At 41.2% G+C, this 20,696-nt stretch overlaps 1 protein-coding gene across 22 annotated transcripts in view; it reads right to left on the bottom strand.

Annotated features, from left to right (window-relative positions):
- CLASP1 (cytoplasmic linker associated protein 1) overlaps positions 1-20,696 on the bottom strand; it is a 265,789-nt gene that overhangs the window by 114,645 nt on the left and 130,448 nt on the right. For all 22 annotated transcript variants that reach the window (XM_057317072.1, XM_057317077.1, XM_044388297.3 and 19 more), the window contains 7 exons: positions 11,458-11,610; positions 8,535-8,608; positions 7,350-7,442; positions 6,254-6,399; positions 5,230-5,365; positions 4,121-4,191; positions 282-341 (listed from right to left, as the gene is read on the bottom strand). In XM_057317072.1, the coding sequence (XP_057173055.1) occupies positions 282-341; positions 4,121-4,191; positions 5,230-5,365; positions 6,254-6,399; positions 7,350-7,442; positions 8,535-8,608; positions 11,458-11,610 (733 nt within the window). The remainder of the gene's footprint in view (positions 1-281; positions 342-4,120; positions 4,192-5,229; positions 5,366-6,253; positions 6,400-7,349; positions 7,443-8,534; positions 8,609-11,457; positions 11,611-20,696) is intronic.

Raw genomic sequence — 20,696 nt, 5'->3', positions numbered from 1 at the left:
AAAAAATAATTTAAAGAAAAGGTTAATCGTGGCTTTGCAGCTGGCATGGTGCACAATGTGTCCACATCTCTAGGCACACCAAAACTGCAGTCAGTGAAGTTCACTAAAAGTTTCTGCCAATATTATGAGCCTCACATCAGGAGAAATAACAGATAAAGTCGTGCAAACAAATGCTTAGAGATTCCTTTGATTCTTATAAAAAGCAGGTTGGATCACCTGTCGAGGCATTAAATCTCAAGGTTCAATTCAGAGGAAAAAAACCCTGCAAATCAAATGCTTACCGTTCCAGTGAATGTGTCTGCCACTCTTGTAAAAGTAAATCTAAAAATTCAAAACAGCGCCTAAAAATTGTAAAGAAAACATATGTAACTCAGTCATTTTTATGTTCGTGAAAATAAAAGCTTTTTTTTCTTCCCACACTACTTTTTAGAACCAGTGAATTTCTTCTAATTACTAGGATTCAAAAAGTGCAATATAAAGTTGGAATCAGCATTGACTGAAAACCCAAGCAAGTAAAAGTAATTAAGCATCTATGGTGATCAGAAGAAAAATCATACAGACATTTAACAGACAGGATACAAAAGCTCCCCTCAAATCAGAAACTGGAGCTTCATGGCAACATTACTGAAAGGGCCTATCGCTGTCATTTGTTTTTATGCTACTTCAAATAATACATTAATACAGGATGTACATTATTACAGAATCAGGAAATTGGTCTTCGCACTCATTTCACAGAATGCCTTGTGCAAAAAAAGTTAAAAAAAAATGTCCTGAAAAACAAAGTGCTTTCCAAATTTTCCTAAGAAGGTCCTAGGTAGTGCTTAAAATAGATGTTTCTCTGACTACGCCTCTATTTTCCTCTTTAATCTTTCAACATCCTTTCTTGTCTAGCCTTTTCACTTTTGTATATGTGATTTGTGCACAAAAACAATCCTGGTTTCATCTCCTTTGGATTACATCACCACTTTGGGTTCTACCTCTTTATAACTTTTCAGAAGTCCAGGGTGTTTATCTTTGGGGGAGTAAACCGTAATAGTCTTAGGAACTCATTCAAGGAAACAAATCGGAGGGTAATTTTTCTCTAATGACCAGACTTTCGCTCCCATGATCCTCCCAATTCACAATCTCATAATCCATATAATTACTCAATAAATCTTTAATAAACCCTAACCCTACCCTAGATGTTACAGATAACAATGGTAACCAAGACATAAACCAGCAAGCAAGACAGACAAGGAACAGTTCCCATGTGTCAGGCACACAGGGGGCTCTTCTCAGAAGCACACGGGAGAGCTATTCACCCCAGTCCCGGGGCTGGCAACAGCGTGTGTGTGTGCACGTGCATCGCGCGCTGGCTGTGAACAGACTTTCTTCAAGGAAGGACACCAACCCACACCCACACCGTCTCCTCTCTATCACTCTCCCGACCCCAGCCCCAACCAAGGTCATGTTTGTTCTACTTCTTCCCTGTTCCTCGTGTCATTTCCTGGGCTGATTTTTCTTGTCTCTTTTTCTTTTTAAAAAAATATGTGTGCATTTGTTTATATTTATCTATCTCTTAGTGAATAAAGCCATCTTTGGTGCTAATTCTGGTCTTAAATGTGTGTTAGAACAATCTTTAATCAAAAATATGACCTGTAAGTTAGGTTTTACCTTCCACTTTTCCGACTAAGGTACAAAGAACCGGTATCAATACTGGCATTGTTTAACACATCATTATTTAAACACATCAGGTTAGAACTTGTTTCTTTTCTTTACCTACTCCTACTCATCATTCAACTCAGTTTTCAACTTGTCTAGGAAGCACCGTAGGAATATATTAGCTGGTTTTAATCACTGCTCCCTGAATTTCTAAATCCCCAATACAGGTGTTATAACTCACTCTTACATTGCTTTGCATTATTGTTTTTAATCTCCCCATCTAAATGATAAGCTCCTCAAAGGCAGGGAGACTGTGCAGTTCATTTCTTACAAGTTCTACCAAGCAGAGCTAGGCACAGCCTGAGTACAGCAGAGAAAGCACACTGCCTGGGTTACACTGCCCCCTTTGGTTCTCTTTACCTTTCTGAAGGCAGAGGGACTGCACGTCCCTATTACTTCTTTCGGCATTAAGACACATGGTTTTGACTGATGCACACCCTGACTAATGTAAGAACGGCAACCCGAGCGTGTGACTCAGAAAGCAGTGAAGGGGGTGACATTTCTAGTGTCCCAGTGAATGCAGGTTACCAGTCGTTTAGCACCAGAAGCCAGAACTGTTAAATCCCGTGGACTGAACGGTCTTGCCCCAAAATCTGTATGCTGAAGCCTGACCGCCCAACAGGACAGTATTTGGAGATGGGGCCTTCAGGAGGTAATTAGGTTCACATGAGGTCATGAAAATGGGGCTCTAATGATGGGGCTGGTGCCCCTCTAAGAAGAAACCCCAGAGAGCATGCTCTCTCTGTCTCTCTCTGCCATGTGAAGACACAGTGAGAAGGCAGCCACCTGAAAGCGACCCTCATCAGAACCTCACCACATTGGCACCCTCATCTCAGACTTCCAGCCCCAGAACTGTGAGAAAACCAATTTTTGTTGTTTAAGCCACTCAGTGTATGGTATTTTGTTATGGCGGCCCAAGCTGACTAATACACTAAACATTCTGTAACAAAGATCTGTGTCACTTCATCAGAGGAACTCAGCCTAACACACTCTGAATTTCTCTTGGAAAATCTAAAACAAGAGTGACAATAACAGCAGCAGCAGCAACAAAATCTAATAACGGGTACCATTTACCCAATGACTGAGCCCACGGAACAGCTCTGCCCCAGGGTACTGTCGTTCCTGGCAGGTCGGACATTAGTCAGCGGGAAGAGGTAATGCTTCAGCTGCAGTCTGCCAGGTTCTGAAGTTTACCAACATCCCTCTCCCCTGCTGACCTCACACTCTCATCTCTAGAAGCAGCAGCTGAACTGGGGGTAAAGGGTAGACCGCACTCCTGAGCGACATACAAGGCAGCCACACCATTAGAGATTAAGCTTTTTCAGTGGAATGTGCCAATTCCTTCCTTCCTGGCTTTACATATAAAGGTGAATAATTCCCCTTTCATCCTTTATGACTTCCAAAGAGCTGTTAATAAGACAGATGGGGCCGCCTCATGCGTAGCAGGCATCCCCACCCATGGGAACGTGGCGGGACCTATGTGACATGCCAGGAAAGGAGAGAAATGGTGGGCAGCAAATGTAAGCTGGGCTCCAAGCTTAGAATGAAGGGCTCTTTCACTGGGCTAGGATCAGACAACGAACTCCAGGAGTGTGGTCAGGAGGCTGCTGTCCAAGCTAGCCATTAATTTACCCTATGAAGCTCCAGATACGGTCCACTGAGAGGCTTCAACAGTGTCCATAAATCCCCTTAAAATCTACACTAAACTACTCTGCGTATTTACATTTTTTTGGGAAGAGGAGACGCAGACGTTATTAGATTCTCAAGAGTCAAGAACCAGTTTCCAGCTAGAAGAGGCCTCACTCCTCGCCTGTGATCTAGGGCAGCTCACCCAGACACAAGATCAGGCAGGGACCTGGGAACGAAGACCAAGCTAGCTAACCAGGTGGTATGTCCTGGGATACATCTCCCACAACTAACTATGCAGCAGAAGCAGGTGTTGGTCAGCATTCAGAAGCCCAGAAATCACTGCTGGAAGATGGAAACAGCATAAGCCTCCTCCTACAGACGGTTGTATTAAATAGATGCCATTAATTTTTAGAATGTTATTTTTCTTGCATGCAGTTACTGCTTTCATTCAGAGAAGGGTACACTAATGATTTAGGTAGAGGGACTATCTGAGAAAAAACGTACACCCCCCCTTCCATTAACTCAATACATACAGACACACATTCTCCGTCTCCCCCCTTTTCTCTCTTGCGCACGCGCGCTCTCTCACACACATACAAATAAGAGAGGTTGTCCAAATTTATTTTTCAGACTATTTAGATCATGATCCTTCAATCCAAAGGCATTTATTGTAACGATCTTAAATAATTTTAACATTTCAAACGTGAATGTTTTCCATGGAAGCAAATTTGGAATTTATTTTCGTTTTTAAACAATTCAAAAAGAATGAAGAAGCTGTTTAAAAATTTACCTTCTAACTGCAACAGACTTAGAGGTACAGTTGCTTGTTATGACAGGTATTAGCCTAGGGATGTGTGTGTGCTGCAGAGAAGAACAAAAACAGAGGTAAACACTTGAAAATACAAAAATAAAATTAAACTAAGACAACCACACTTCCTTATTAAACTACCTAAAGCACATATAGATTTAGATTAGAATTTCACTAAGCTTTAAAAGGAAAAAGAATTTCAATGGATATTGCTGAAGACCATGACAAAATTTACAGAGCCTCAACAGACCACCCAATGATATATAAATAAATCTAATGGCAAAACAAACCATTGGCGGGAAGTCTAAATTATCTAGTAGTAGAGATCTGAGTGAGTTCAAAAGGAACCTGCAGACCAATGTGTTTTGATACAGTTTCAATGGGAATGTCCAACAATGGCTTTGGATTTAATATTTCAAGTAGGTAGTACAAATAGTAGGGACTAAAAATAATACAAGTAAGTGACCCACAACAGCCAGAAATATTCCGGGAAGATTTTAGCATCACCAAGTCCCAGTTTCAAGGGCTGCCTCTGGGCAAAAGGGACTTGAAGGTGGGGAGAAGGTGATGTGGAGAATATTCATTGTAAGCTTTTGTGAACTATTAAATTTTACTGAAAACTTGTATATAAATTACTTGGGTAATTATTTAAACTTACATAAATCAGTGTTTAGAACACTGAAAAGAATCCTTCGTTTGTCAGCTTAAACACAATTAATTAAATAAAAACTTTAGGTGAATAATGAAGTCACAAGCACAAAACCTAAAATGGAATGACTGGGAATTAGGGAGTAATATCTGGAGACATAAAGAACTGGGTATAAACCCAGAAGCAGATGTAGATGTTCAAATATTAAAAGCCAATGATGAGTAAATGATCAACATATCAGTAGGCAAACACCATATTCATAATTCACATTATGGAATGTAAAAGGCTCATACAGGATATAATTAAGGAGGGGAGAGTTTGTATCTACAACATGATTCCAACTATTTATGATCATGCTAATGAAAAATGCCTCTAATATTGCTTATCAACCACCAATGTTTACCACTTGCTTATTCTATGTACGGCCACAAAATATACTTACCCGAATGATTAACCTAACAGCTACAACACCGGAAGTGGCCATAATTTTGGCACTATTTGGAATTAAATTAAAGATAGTTGGCATAATGGCTTCAGCTCCATGGTCAAACTTATTTCCCAGAACTGATGACAGATGCCTACAGTAAGAAATAAAAATTGCACTGTAGTTGTATTTCTGGCAAACAGTGAAGCATATAAACCTCTTAACATTGCAGGGCTTTCATTTAAAGTTATCGAGAGATGAAAAGCAAGGGTCTAAGTAAGATACTTTCAAAATATTTCCAATGTGCACAGTGGACTTGGCAAACAGCCATTGGCCCATGAGTTTGTTCCTTTTATTTTTTAAATACATCATTTCCAACTAATTAGTCTTAAAATAGCAAAAGACAAATTGATCATATACTAATAAATATGAAAAAGCTCCCTCACCCTTTTTTCCTTTTGCCCCATTAAAAACCTTCAACACATAATAGACATGCTTCCATATCTGACACTTTCAACAGCTGCAGTGTCTCCTTCCTGTTGCTGCTTTGATTTTCAGACACACTTTCTAACACAGAAGTTCCAGCTTCAAACACTGATAACAGGTTTAGCTGGGGTAGAATTTTACGGTAGTACATGCCTTTGGCTTTAACTTTATAGCTACAGTGCTCTTCTGGAAACAAACAAAAATTCTGATAATCATGCTATATCCTGCCAGTAAAATCAATGAAACAGCTGAGAAACAGAAGTTTGTAAAATTTCTTTTTTCTGTGTTATTAACAATAACTGCCTCAAGTTTAAAAGAGAGGCTTCAGCGCTAAGTCACTGAATAAAACTGAAAATCTGTCACACTTTCCGTCACTGGGCAGGCAGCACTGTAATACTACCAAAGTACCAACAGAAGTATAAATAGAACAGGTCCTGGAGACTAGTCAGAAGGTACATTAAAGACACCCGCTGGGCATATTCAATGGACCATCTCAGAAGCCCTGCCACGAGGCTATTTTAGGATGTGTGAGAATCTGAAGCATGGGAGTCCTTACCCCAGTGTGATACAAGCCTCCCGCACTACCTGAGACCGCAGGTCCTTAGCAGATAGTTTAAAAGCTCCATCCAAAAGACGTAAATGTTGAAAGAAGTTATCATACTCAGCAGCACCAGCCAAAAGTAAAGATCTTATCTTTTTTAGCTGATGGGATAGAGAAAATTCAGATACACAAAATGATTCTTAAAACAGTATATACAAAACAATAAAAGCCATCAAATATGAGAGATCAACATCAAAATTAACTGGTATCAAAAGTTCTCCTGAAAGAATTCAGCCAATTCAGTATCAGCTACCATACTGCATAAATCTACATACCACAAATAAGAACATATTATTTTTATATACAGTATCTTACAATTCTACAAAATGTATTTTTTAATTGGAAACATTTTAGTGTATTTATAGATTCTGTGCTAACAATAAAACAACAAAAGCCTTCATTTTAACTCCTCCCCTAAAGTTTACCTTCCCCAACAACTGACTCCAACCGCCATTCGTTTAATGAATCGAAAGAAGCAATCCTACAGTCTTTCATTTACTATCCTCCACTGTATCATTACTAAAAGGCTAGTCTGAGTTTGAAAGGAATACAGCAGTAATTTTATCGCCTCACTTCCTGCCAGCCAACCACTGGAAAACAGTTTTCCTCCGATGAGGCACACCCTCATTTTAATGTTCACCCCACTTTTCATTCATCTACTTTTTTAAATAGAAGGGACACAACTTTCCAGCAAGTGATATGAAGAAAGGAAGAGAGCAAAACACACTGAAAATGCCACTAAGAAAAGTCGATTTACTGGCCAACAATCACAATTAAATGTTGACCTAAGGCAAGAGTGGAGGCTGTCTTCAGATGTTCCACGTCAGGTCTTTGTTAAAAGTACAGGACACACATAAAGGCATAGGTTGGCATGTTTTAGAAACAGAAGTGAGGTATTCTACTAACAGGGTTAAGTGTAAATACGGTAATTTAGATTCAAAATACTTAGTACTTGAAATTCATTAGAGCTATACCCCAATTGCATAATTAAGTGTTTAAAACATTTAAATAAATCCAATGAAAATGTAATCACATGAAGTAAACGGCTTACAGCATTTACTCTTTGCTCCCAATCATGCTTGTCGTCAGATAGTATTTCCCTAATCTTGTTTATGGATTCCTCAAGGTCTCGGCTGGAATAAATCTGTAAGCAAAATTAATTTACAACCAATGTAAGAAAATCTACAGAATAAACAAAGATTAGTTTTTAATTATGCAAAGTCAAGAGCATTTAGTAAGTATAGTTTAAAAAAATTTCACTTTTCAGAAGGACCTATGAGATAACATCTAACCAGATTTGTCTTAGAATGAGCTGCTTTCCCATTGTGAATATATACCCACTAGATTCGATGCCAAGTATGGATAACCGTGCTTCAAACACAGCTTTACTATAAACTTAACGATGATTTCACATACAGAAGAGAAAGAAGCCAGCTGGGGAATGATTGGTGATACTCAGGTCATTTATTACTCTTAGTATTATTTATAACACCATGTTGTATGTGTAACTTTAACACTCTCTTCAAATTTACTTTCTCATTTATGCTAACATCTTACTAATAAGACAGGTAGGGGAATAATCAGCCAAAAATGATGCAAGCTGGGAAGGTCAAGGACTTAAGGATGTACGTGAGCCTACGATGTCGGTTACCTGTGTAACCGGCATGACATTCAATGCAGGCTGAGGAAAAGTGTTATTAGCCCCCAGTCAACAACGGACGACACTGCGGCGCAAAGCAGTTAAAATGCGAGTACGCCAAACTTACAAGCAACCTCTGCTTTGTCTGTTAGGTACTTAAGTGAAGCATCAAGACAGCATAAACTTGAGATTTTATTAATCCATTCTTTATAGCTTTCCAGACACCCAGTTCCTTGAAATTTACAACCTGCCCTAAAAAAAGAAAGTCCCTAAATAAACATGCTTTTTTGTTCTCACACCTAATCTGATCATTGTTTTTTCTCATTTAGGTGACCTAACCCACAAAATTATTATTAGAGCCAGCAAGCAACTTCTCTCCAGTTCTTACTGAAAGATCACTTTGGGTCCTGACTTTTGTTCTTCATTTCAGCTATAAATGCACCAATGTTTTCTACTCTGCAACCACAGATCTCCTGTAGCCCTGAGAGTTAAAATTACCTCTCCTAGGAAGGGACTTCACATATCGCCTATTTGAATACTGAGATTTGAAGAGTCAGTCTTACCTGTTGTTAATCAAACGCAAATATCCTCACTCACCTGCACTACGGGTACATCATCAAATGCTTTAATAAAGTCCTCTTCATCAACAGCACCAGCTCCTTCTTTTGCAGCTATAAAAAAGATGAATTTTTAAAATGTGAACAATGTGCAGAGGGGTAGTCTGAAAATACACAAGCACCATTACATTTTGGAAGATTTGTAACTATTTTTCTAAAGGCTTAATAAAAATTTAGAGTGTTGTGGAACTAACAAACATTACTAACTTTGAATATCAAGATGAAATATAGTAATTCCACAATACTATATACATTAGTATAAAGTCACATTCCGAGACTACTTGTTAAGGAGGACATTGAGCCTTTAAAGGATATAGAGGGTTTATACTGTAGTCATATCTGAATCTTTTGAAAGGTTCCTAATAAACAGATATATAACAAAATATTTAATCTTTGAGGCAATAAATCAGGTTATATTATTGTTAGGCATCTAGCATAAAAAATTTGTGAAATATTCAAGTAAGTTCTAAAGAATTTAACAGTTTCATTTCAACTTTGTATTAGTCTCAAAACATTTCCATTCCCTTGAATGCACGATAACGGTGTCAGTTTTTCACTTACACATCAGTAGCAACTTTCCCTCATAAAGGTGTTATAAGACGGCTTTGTATACTTGAAAGTTGATTGCTATCATTTGGAGAGAGTTTTTTCTTTCGCTAATATGAACTCTACTTCACATAAGAAAATCGTGTGACATTTTATCAGACTTTCCCCCCACCCAGAATAAAGGTTTCAAAATTGGAGTCTATGGTCATCTTGTAACCCTCATTAATGATTTACACTGATTAGGTTTGAGTGCTTTTCCAGAGTTTCCTCACAAATAAGTTATCTGGTGTTTGGGGTCCTCATGGACGATGTAGGCAGGGCTTTAAAGGAGATTCTGAGAGCAATAAATATGTGTCCTCACTTTTGATGAAGATTCCTCACACTGAGTTCACAAGCCAACTGTGGACAGATGACAGTAAAGTCACACTATGATGTGGTGCTCAGTGCCTATTTTGGTGAAAAGAATGGATCCCCCCGAGCAGACAGGTCCTGAGCGCCACCCTGGGTAAGTGCCACACCACGTACCCGTGTACTGAAGGGGACTGAGATCAACCATGGTCTGTGAGCCCCAGAAATCAGACAAGGAGGAGTCAATAAGCAAATTCATGACTATGTTGTTAAACAAAATGGAAAAAAGGATGAGAACAGGGCTGAGCTCTCTACATAATCTAAAGCTGGAACTTCTGTAAGGGGTATGGGGTGAGGGGCAGGAAGGGGGAAAAAAAGTGGTCTGATGATACAGAAATTTTCTGAGCCTTTTTTGTGGAACTGATGCCTCCCAAGAATAGATTTTTTTAAATAAAAGATTTGAAATGTTTTTCAGTCATAATAAAGAGGAATGAAGTGCTGATACACTCTACAACACAGAAGAACCACAAAAACATTACTCTAAGTGAAAGAAGCCAGACACAAAAGATCACATATTACATGACTCCTTTTTTTTTTTTTTTTAAGATTTTATTTATTTGAGAGAGAGAGTGAGAGAGCACGAGCGGGGTGAGGGGCAGAGGGAGAAGCAGACTCCCTGCTGAGCAGGGAGCCTGATGTGGGACTGATCCCAGGATACTGGGATCACGACCTGAGCTGAAGGCAGACGCTTCACCAACTGAGCCACCCAGGGACCCCACATGACTCCATTTCTATGAAATATCTAGAATGGGCAAATGAATAGAGGCAAAATGCAGAATGCTGATTGCCAGGGGCTGCAGGAAGGAAGAGATGGGGAGCAACTGTTTAAAGGGTCTGGGGCTTCCTTCTGGGAGTGGGGAAGCTCTTCTGGAACTAGACAGAGGTGGGGGTTGCACAACACTGTGAATATACTAAATGCAACTGGATTGTTACCTTAAAATGGTTAACTTGATGTTTTGTGGCTTTAGACTCAAAAAAATATTTTTTTAATGCATCAAAAAAATAAAAAAGATAGCGAGGACTAAGAATACCAATAAACGCACAGCTTTTCCTTCTGCCATCCGTGGTGTGAACGTCCCTGTCAACCATCAGCACAGCTCTTCCAACACGGACAGAGAAGCTGGTGGCAGAGGCACTGCAGGGACACCGAGCTGACCGAGGAAGACCCCAACAGTCTAGGGCCAGTGCAGAAGGCCAGAAAGACCACCAGGAGACAGCATTCTAATGTTAATCCTTACCCCAGTTTTAACTTAGCTCATCCAGCCAAGTTCAAAAACCCAATGCTAACAATCAGAACAGTTCTAAGAACAGTGGTTACACATTTGAAGTAAAAAGAAATGTGCATGTCAACTTAAAATGTGACAGCAAAATGCAAGTTGTATATAACAAGGATTCAAGCTGTCTAAATTGCGGGGTGGGATTTAGAGGAAGATATCTTTGTAAATCAGTGTTCAAAGTTTGGGGAGCTCATCTCTACCATTTAGTTAGGTCAACATCCATACTGGTCTCACAAGGAATAACACTATAGGAACAAAACACATTTTAAGCACAGAAGGCACGCCATCTGACTTCTGGGTAGTCTCAGTGTTGGGTAAAAGTTGGCAAAAAAAGGCCCCGTGGTAATTTCAGGCATAGCTGGAGCCCCATAACTGAACAAAGCCATAAGGGCACACTCCTGCTCTGTCTCCGAGCTCTAGCTCGTCTCTGCGCTGGCCGTGTTCTCCCATGGGCTCCCCCATACCAAAACACTGCAACACAGCAGCTCTAACTTCTACCCTAACAGCTATCAGCATGGACAGCACAGTACTAACTTAAAGAAGAGCGAACAGAAATTTACTGCCAACAGAATTACTTCACTCCTGAAGGACACAGAAGGCAAGCACCACGCACGTCTGGTTTTAAACGCCGGCAGGGCCAACCCCACAGCACCCCATGGGGGTTGGTCTTACCTGAAGACTTGGATCCAAGAGTGGATGATCCAAGCCGGCGGGTGGTCCCCATTCCAACGTTTCTCCGGGAGCTGGGTGGAGCTTTGGATGATGTAGAACTAGCAGAGGAAGGTCTATTACCATCCACAGAATCTTCATCATCAAAATTTTTATCTGAAGAATAAGCAGAGAAATCACTGTTTAAAAAAAAAAAGGTAGTTTTCCACCCAAACGTAAAAGAATAAACTAGCTTTAGAGAGATGAATGGTGTGCCTACTCTTGGGATTTGAGATGCCAGTCCAGGCTCTAGAAAGGCCTTAGGTAAGTCCAGAATGCAGATACAAAATCATATTTACTTTCGCATACCTAGAATGCTCCCCTGCTCCAATTTTGGAAAACAGAGGAAAACATAAAGAAGAAAACAATCTCTTATAAAACCACCACCTAAAAACAGTCACTTTAACATTTTGGCATATTTCTGACCATTCTTGCATGCATTTTTTAATAATAGCAGACGCGAGGCTACCTATCATTTGGTGTTTTGCTTATTTCAAATATGTGCATTTTTCCATGTGATGAAATAGGTTTTTCATAAACACCATTTTAATGGTTACGTGGTACTCTGTAATGAGAAAATGCCACAGCTGAAACACTCTTGTTGTTAGGTATTCGGGGTCATTCTAATATGTCACCATTAGAAATAACACTGCAACAAACACCTTCCTACTTGCGTTTTTGTTTAGATTTCTAACAATTTTAAGAAAGAAAGAAAAAAAAAAAAAAGAAACCAACCCTAGAACCAATACCTGCTGGGTCCAAGAGTATAAAAGTTTTTAGTATACACTACCTAACTTATTTTCAGAAAGGTGATATATTTTTTTTTCCTGGAAGTTCAAAGAAGTGCCTGTGTTGTCACACCCTTGCCAACACTAAATGCTACCATTTTTACTTCCATTTAGTTTTTAATTTAAATTCAATTAGCCAACTTATAGTACTATCATTTTAAAACGTCAATCAATTTGACAGGTGAAAAAAAACTGATTCCTCCTCAATGTTTTGTTTCTCTTTTAGCGGGGTTGAGCATTGTTTCTTCAGCTCATTAACTTCTAAATTTTCTAAGCATCAGTGGATCCAAGGAATATTTCTCAGGTTGCATCTAAAATTAAAAAGAAAAACATCTTCGGGCTTTTAAAAATCAACACATTTCAGAAACAACATTTGGATGACACAAAATTAAAGCTATCATGGTGCACTATACAGAGTACCATGGGCTTACTCAGCAGCTGAGGGTCATTCAGGAGGCTACACAAAGAACCCAACAGTAATTAAAAGAAAAAAAGAAAGAAAAAGAAAAGAAGAAAGAAAAAGAAAAGAAAAGAAACATCTGTAGCTGGCAATAGTCATGATTTCTGAATAAGGGCGCTAGATCTTTACCGATACATCTGAAGTAAATTAATTGTTGACCAGAAAATACAAACAGCAGCCTGTTTCCTTGATCTGGTCGCTTCTTGGCGCAGCTAACAGCCAAGTCTCGTGTCTACTCAGAAGCCTATTGTTCCTCACAACTATCAACAACCCACATCAGAACACATGGCTTCTTTTATTCAACACTGGTGGGAGTATGGCCCATCCTTCTACATGCGTATCCCTGTGCAAATTAGCTTCCTTCATAAACTTTTTTTTTTTTAAGATTTTATTTATTTATTTGACAGAGAGGGAGCACACACAGGGGGAGCGGCAGGCAGAGGGAGGAGCAGGTTCCTATTAGCAGGGGGCCCGATGTGGGGCTTGATCCCAGGACCCCAGGATCATGCCCTGGGCGGAAGGCAGACACTTAACCGACTGAGCCACCCAGGCGCCCCTCAAATTAGCTTCCTTCAAACATGCCTTTAAATTTCCGAGATTTCCCAGATCAAGCAATCCTCTTTCACACATGAGTCTTTCAATCCACACATCAACTTCCCACTGATTCAGAAGTTCGGTGGTCTCTTAGCATAGACTTCCCATGTGGATTCAAAAGGTGGTTCCTGAACTGCCAGCACATTAACAAGGCCCTTCCCAAGAGTAAAACTGCATCTGATGTGAAGAACAAGAACAAACCAAAGGAAAGGTCACCCACTGAGCACTGCCAGTGTTAGCAGTGACAAGGACTGCTCTCAGCCCATCTGCCCTCAGGGGAGCTCTAATCATTATTCTTGTCAGGACAGTAACAGTAACAGTTCCAGTCTGTGGGAAAGGGGTATAATGAACAGGCAAAGTAAGAACACTATTATGCTTCACTCAGAAATTCATGTTAAGTCTGTTTAGTTTTTCTAACACGGGCAGGCACATCATGGAGAACTGCACTCACTTACTGAGAATTATTTTCAATGGGCAATGTCACCGGATTTCCTGGGGTTTCTACCCCAGCAATGATGGACTATCAAGGACCAGCCAGACGCAACCACTTCCAGCAAACAGCTAGAAACCAGAGTCTGTAAAACAACTATTTCAGATGGGACAACAGACAGTGCATAACTGTGAGGCCCAAGAGAGAGAGAAACAAAGTGAGCTATACAGTCACCCAACTTCCTGCCTGGACACAATTTCCAGGCCACCAAGTACTGGGAAAGGGACCCCAAACTGAACCTGGAACCCTTGCTAAGTTGAGAAAATGAAGATCATCAGACTTCAAGTAAGTGGAAGGGGGCTAGAAGGTATAGGCAGAGTGCTGGGAAAGAGGAAGCTACACAGAAAGAGAGCTCTAGAAATGCACTGAGTTCTACATCATACATGCAGAAGGGAAATTCCACACACAAGGCAGGGTGAAAAATGACCAGAAAGCTACAAACTGAGTAATTCCCAATGTTTGCACGAAATAGGAAGGTGTTCGAGCACCAGAGCAGAATGTTCTTGGAGACTCACCCATGGCATTCACTGAGACCTTGAGAGGACAGGCCTTAGTAGAAGGGCTGAACTATTTTCTGGAGGGAAGACTACACTAAGCCTGCCCTATCAGAGGTTCAAAACAGGCCTCCAGGGGTTAGACAGACCTGCAAGTAACTTAAGGCTCTGCCAAAGCAAAGCATAACATTCTTTAAGGAACATTGGGCTCCCTGCCCAGTGGGGAGCCTGCTTCTCCCTCTCCCCATCTCACCCCCCCCACTCATGCTTTCTCTCGCTTTCTCTCTCAAATAAATAAAATCTTTTTAACAAAAAGATTCAATTATTTTCATGTGACCTCTGTACTAATAAAGAAAGTAATTTGGGGCACCTGGGTGCCTCAGTCGATTGAGCAACAGACTCTTGGTTGGTGCTCAGGTCATGATCTCAGGGTCGTGGGATTGAGCCCTGCATCAGGCTCTGCACTCAATGCAGTCTGCTTGGGATTCTTCCTCCCCCTCTCCTTCAGCCCTCCCCCTGCTCATATGCATGCTTACACGTGCGCTCTAAAATAAATAAATAATTAAATCTTTGAGAAAAAGAGCAAGAAAGTAATTCATATATCTTACCAGAATTAGAAATCCAAGGGAAAAGAATGTTATTTGTTTTCCAGATTAGCAGTTGGACACACTGCTTTTATTTTTTGTCCCACACTGCTTTACATTTAAAGACACGTTTCACCTGAAAAGGTGTTTGGAGGGATAAAAGCTAACTGAGCCTTGAAAACTAACACAAAGTAAGTTTGTTCTATGCTTACCAGCTTTCTGAACACCCAGAAAATAAAATCAAATTAAAAAGGAGGTTAGGCCCTCTGGAAAGTACCCAATTTCAATCAACTAGGAAATTCAGAGCGTGTTATTCCTTCACTGGACAGAGCTGTATTTGCACCTGGCTGTGGTTAGAGTGGATCCATTCTAGATGCAGCCCGAAGGAGGAGCCTCCAAGTCCCAAGTTCCAACAGATTTCTGTGTTTCTCAACTAAGCAATCCATACTGAACTCTACTCGTCATCGGAATCCTATTTCCTTTAGGGTTTTCAGCTAAGCAGACAAATGTTAGGATATAGCCTCTTTTTCTAGACCTTTAAGACAAAAATGTGTGAAAATGAGTATTTTTAGCTATGCTTGCTTGTGCCATTAACATCAGTTTAAAATTTTTCACACTGTAGGACAACACCTGTTACACAGAAAATGGTCGTACGGAAGGGTAAGTTTTCCCTGAGCCCAAAGGAACGATTCTATCTCCAGCCACCACTGCAAAGACCATCATCCAAGAGTCACTACTCCCATGTGAGTCTTGGATAGAAACCTGGGCCTTCAGGTCCCAGTCTTTCAATCCTTTAAAACACCTGGGCTCCCTCCCCCCTTTTACAGCCCAGGGACAAGACATTTTTAAATGACTCATGAGGCTTCTACAGAGTGACACTGTGATCTTCACCCAACTCCTCATCACCTCATTCCTGGCGCCCAGTTAGTAGGCACAGTGGAGTGAAAGCAGCAAACAGCATGCTGAAAAGGGCTACGGGTACAAAAGAGGTTTAAAACACAGAACAGGGGCGCCTGGGTGGCACAGTCGTTAAGCGTCTGCCTTCGGCTCAGGGCGTGATCCTGGCGTTCTGGGATCGAGCCCCACATCGGGCTCCTCTGCTAGGAGCCTGCTTCTTCCTCTCCCACTCCCCCTGCTTGTGTTCCCTCTCTCGCTGGCTATCTCTCTCTGTCAAATAAATAAATAAATAAAATAAAAAGTAAAAAAAAAAATAAATCACAGAACAGACAGAACAAAAGGCCTTTGAAGAAACAAAAGGCCAGAGAACAAACATAGTCATCCATGGACCCAAAAGCAAACCAGGAGAATTCTAAGCAAGTCTGTGAACATGTCTTGCACAAGTCTTGAACTGTGGACAAGGTGCTGCGTGGAGGCTAGAGAGTGACCATGGCCAGCCCGGAGGGCAGAAGCAGTCAGCCTCACCTGACTCAGGCCCTGAAATCCCTAAGCAAGCCCTCACAGGGCCCCAGCTGCCTCAGAACTAAACTTTCACCAAGCCAAATAGGGAAAGATATAAAGCGACAAGCCACAGACACATTCATTCTATGGGTCAAAAATGATCAGAGGGGTACCTGGGTGACTTAGTCAGTTACATGCCTGACTCTTGGATTTGGCTCAGGCAGTGATCTCATGGGGTGTGAGATCGAGCCCCACGGCGGACTTGGTGCTCAGTGGGAGGTCTGCTTGACTATAGGTTTGGGTCCAGGGGTGGTGGAGAAACAGATCAGTCTAAAGACAAGCCTTCAAGTTCAATGTCTAGAACCTGGAATTACAAGACTTGGATTACATGTCCATTTAGAAAATGTATACACTGATCCACAAGAACAAACAAAATGTCACAGGAACTAAGAAATGTCTGTTCCATTGTCCATCTGCCAGGAAGGCGAGAACCTAAACCACAAAGCTTTCCTATCTTTTCTCCTAAGGCAGGCTTTGACTAGTGAAGTCCAATGGGGAGCAAATGCCTCATTTTCTAAAGCAAAGACAACTAACTCTCTGTTTCACTGCATTAGGGTCACTTTGTGGAAGCTGATATTCCTGACAGGCTTGTAGATTCACCCACTCCCCTGTTACGGAAATTCTCCTCCAAGGGAGTAAGGAATGTGGCAGCTTAGTAACTAGAATATAATTAGCATTCCCCAAAGAGGCTGCACAGAGACATGATAATAAGCCCAAAGGCTGGCTGCTTTTGTAAATATCCCCAAATTTCTTCTTTCTTGATTGTTCACAGATCCAAGGCTTTGCTTTCTGCAGTCTTGCCTGATGTGCCCAATATATTCCTATGTTACTCTTAAAAATACCAGTCTACTGCTGGCTGCCCGAGTTCATGCCCAGCTCCATCCAGAAAGAGCCAACCGTGCCCTTCTCCATGGTACATGGTCATAAGTGTGTCTTTTACCCCATTCTCAACCTGCAACTGCGTGCCAGACCCTGTGTTTGGTTCTCTGCATATTCTCATCAAATCTCCTGACAACTACACTCATAAAGGTGAAAAAAATTAACATATTCAGGTATAATATCCAGGGCCCAAAGTCATGAAGCTAACTAGAAGGTGGAAGAAGCCAAGATTCAAGTCCATGTCTATCCGACTCAAGATCCTCTGATCTGAGTCATGAAAATAAAAAAAAAAAAAAAGGCGATCTGCATAAACTGACCACTTACTATGTGCTGAGCACTGTGCTGTTTTCTGTGCATTATTTTATTTCTTATAACAGATGTATGCTTACTTAAGAAAACTATTTACGTAAGATAATTTCTTAAACACAGAATCATTAATACCTCTTACAAACATACACATAAAAATCCTTAACAAAATATGAGGCAAACCAAATCCAGCAACACATACAAAGAATTATCATCATGGCCAAGTGGGACTTATCCCAGGAATGTAATCTTGGTTTAATTACAAAAAATCAATTAATTTACTACACTGTATCAATGGAATAAAAGACAAAACAAATGCTCAACAGATGCAGCAAAGTATTTGACAATAACCAGAACAAAATCATGCTAAAAACACAGCAGAGATGAGACGGGAACTCACAAAAACACACTACTAATGTCGCATTTAACGGTGACAAAATGTGACAGATGCTTTACCCCTAAGATCAGGAACAAAACAAGATGCCTGTTCTTGCCACTTTTATTCAACACTATACTAGAGGTTCTAGCCAAGGCAATCAGTAAAGAAAGAAAAATAACATCAAGATTAGATAGGAAGAACTGAAAGTGTCTCTATTCATAGATGGCATAATCTTATATGTAGAAAGTTCTAAAGAATTCATTAAAAAATTATTAGAACTAATAAATAAACTCAGCAAGGTAACAAGATATAAGACCAATACAGAAAAATCACTTGTATTTCCATACATCACAAATGTATGATCCAAAAAGAAAACAATTCAATTGACAACAGCATTAAGAAGACAGGTATGCTGAAAACTATGTAACGTTGGTAAGAGAAACTAAAGACCCAATAAATGAAAAGACATCCCATGTTCATGGATCCGAAGATTTATAAAAAGTTACTCTGCTCATTATCCAAACTACAGTTCTTGCCCATTTGTCCTCACTAGCTTTTAATTTTAAGCAAAGTTGGATGGTGCCTAGAGAGGCACAGAAGTGCAAGCCACAGTGTCTGAACTGGGTAGCAGGGCAAAAGATTGCTTTCCTTCTAAGTTTCTACATTACTCCCCCTTCAAAATATGATGAGGGGCATAGGTGTATCTCCCCACCAAGTCCAGTTGATATGAATCAGCATCAACTAGGATCAGTCCTTTAATAATGCTCTGTGAAAAACACCCTTCAATATCCACATCCTGAACCAAGAGTTCCACTCCTCTACACTATTAATAAAATTAAGATATGCTTTCGTCAGAGCACGGGAATACAGTAAGCTTTAGCCTGGCTGGCAACTTTGACATATTTCACAGTATAAAATGGAAATGGCATAATGGAAGCCACAGAGATGCTAGCGAGTGCTACTCCTGCCCGTTTGGCGCTGGTAATCCACTCCTGACCACAGAAAAGGCGAACCTGAAACATCATCAGGCATTACAGAGAGCGATCACTTTCCACTCCTTCAGCCAAGAACTCATTGCCAGAAAGCTCAGCTGGCATTTAAGACCACCTCAGCCATACACCCTCAGTGCAGATAAAGCAAGAAGAGACAGGATAAAGAGGCAGAAATTCGTTTAGTTTTACTCATCCTTTACAAAAGGGAGCTAAAAGGGGAAAAACTGGGGAGAAGACAGGTAAAGACCACACTATCGGAAACTGGAGAGGGAAACAGAATGTAAGGAGGTTGTGAAGCAAACCTCCACCCATACCTGTTTCTTAGAGGCCCTGGTGGGAGCAAAACATTCATATCGGGTAAGAAGTGACAAGTGCCTTCTGCGGGTGCAGATCAAGGCTCATTCCTTCTTTCATACAGAAAGGGTTCCGGCCACTGCTCTCTGGTTTACGAGAAGGTAACAATGGGCAGGCTCAGGAGAGATGTAGGTATATAGACAACAGAGGCGCCCAAGGATGATTTTGTGGGAGAGGAAAGGCAGAGCTGGCAGGGAGCCTGCCCAAAGGCGGGGCCATCAGTCACAGGCCCACACTTTCATCAAGACTAACCTCAAGGTTTAAAAAGAAAATGGAAATACACTTCTGTTTTCCTATCTGTGGAAAAAAAGCGGTAATAGTGCCTACCTGTAGCAAGCATCCAAAGTGTTGCCTGCCCAACCTCAACCTCCCCCCCCCCCCCCCGCCCGTCTTGCACTGACAGCAAAAAGCAAGTCTTGGGTGACCACCCTTCTCCCACTCCCCCTCAGAGTGACCTCACCCCTGCCTCAGGGAATGGGCAGAACCCAGGCCTGGCCAAAGCTTCAGGACTCCGCCTGGGCCACAGCAGTAATTAATTCTGGAGCCTCTCTCTTCTCAACTTAGGGCTGTGTAGATGCAAGCCCAGAAGTGCTGGAGCCAACAAAATGGAGGCACCTGTCTGAGCATGAAGCAAACCAGAAGGAAGCAGAGCAAGAGGTGGAGAGAGCAGGGAGGGCATCACCAAGCTGCGCCCCAGAGACCAAGCCTCCCCAACACCCCATCACAGGAGCCGGTTGATTTCCCTTTTCACTTACACACTCGTAGTGGGGTTTGTTTCACTTCTGCTTGCAACCCAGAGAGTCTCTGTGCTAGAGTAAAGGATCTCCCGCAGATTACACGATATATGTAAGGACAGAAAAACCACAGGCCCGCGACAAATGGCAACCATCTACGCCGTCACTGTGTTATGCTGTGAGTACAAAAAGCCAGCCCTTCAAAAATATGTGGATGGAGTTGAAGAATTAGGGTTTTTTTATTTACATATTTATTTAAGTAATCTCTACACCCAAGGTGGGGCTCGAACTCACAACCCCCGAGATCAAGAGTTGCATGTCCTTCCAACTAAGCCAGCCAGGCACCCCAGGAGTAGATTTTTTAAAAGATTTATTTATTTATTTATTTGAGAGAGAGAGAGAGAGAGAGAGTGAGAGGGAGAAAGGGCAGAAGCAGACAGAGACAGATCTCAAGCAGACTCCCTACTGAGTGTGGAGCTTGACATAGGCTCGACCTCACAACCCATGAGATCACGACCCAAGCCGAAACCAAGAGTCAGACGTCTAACCAACTGAGCCACCCAGGCTCCCACAGGAGTAGATTTTTTTTTTAAATGCTCTTAAGAGGCATACAACAATTCAGGTTATACAGCAGAAAATAACTGTATGGGCATTTGTGAGAAAGGGAAGGCCCAGTCAAACCACCTTCCCT

Source organism: Ursus arctos, unplaced genomic scaffold (genome assembly GCF_023065955.2).
Source record: "Ursus arctos isolate Adak ecotype North America unplaced genomic scaffold, UrsArc2.0 scaffold_1, whole genome shotgun sequence".
NCBI lineage: Eukaryota > Metazoa > Chordata > Mammalia > Carnivora > Ursidae > Ursus > Ursus arctos.
The sequence above is the reverse complement of the archived record's forward strand: the minus strand, read 5'-3'. Positions and strand labels throughout refer to the sequence as shown.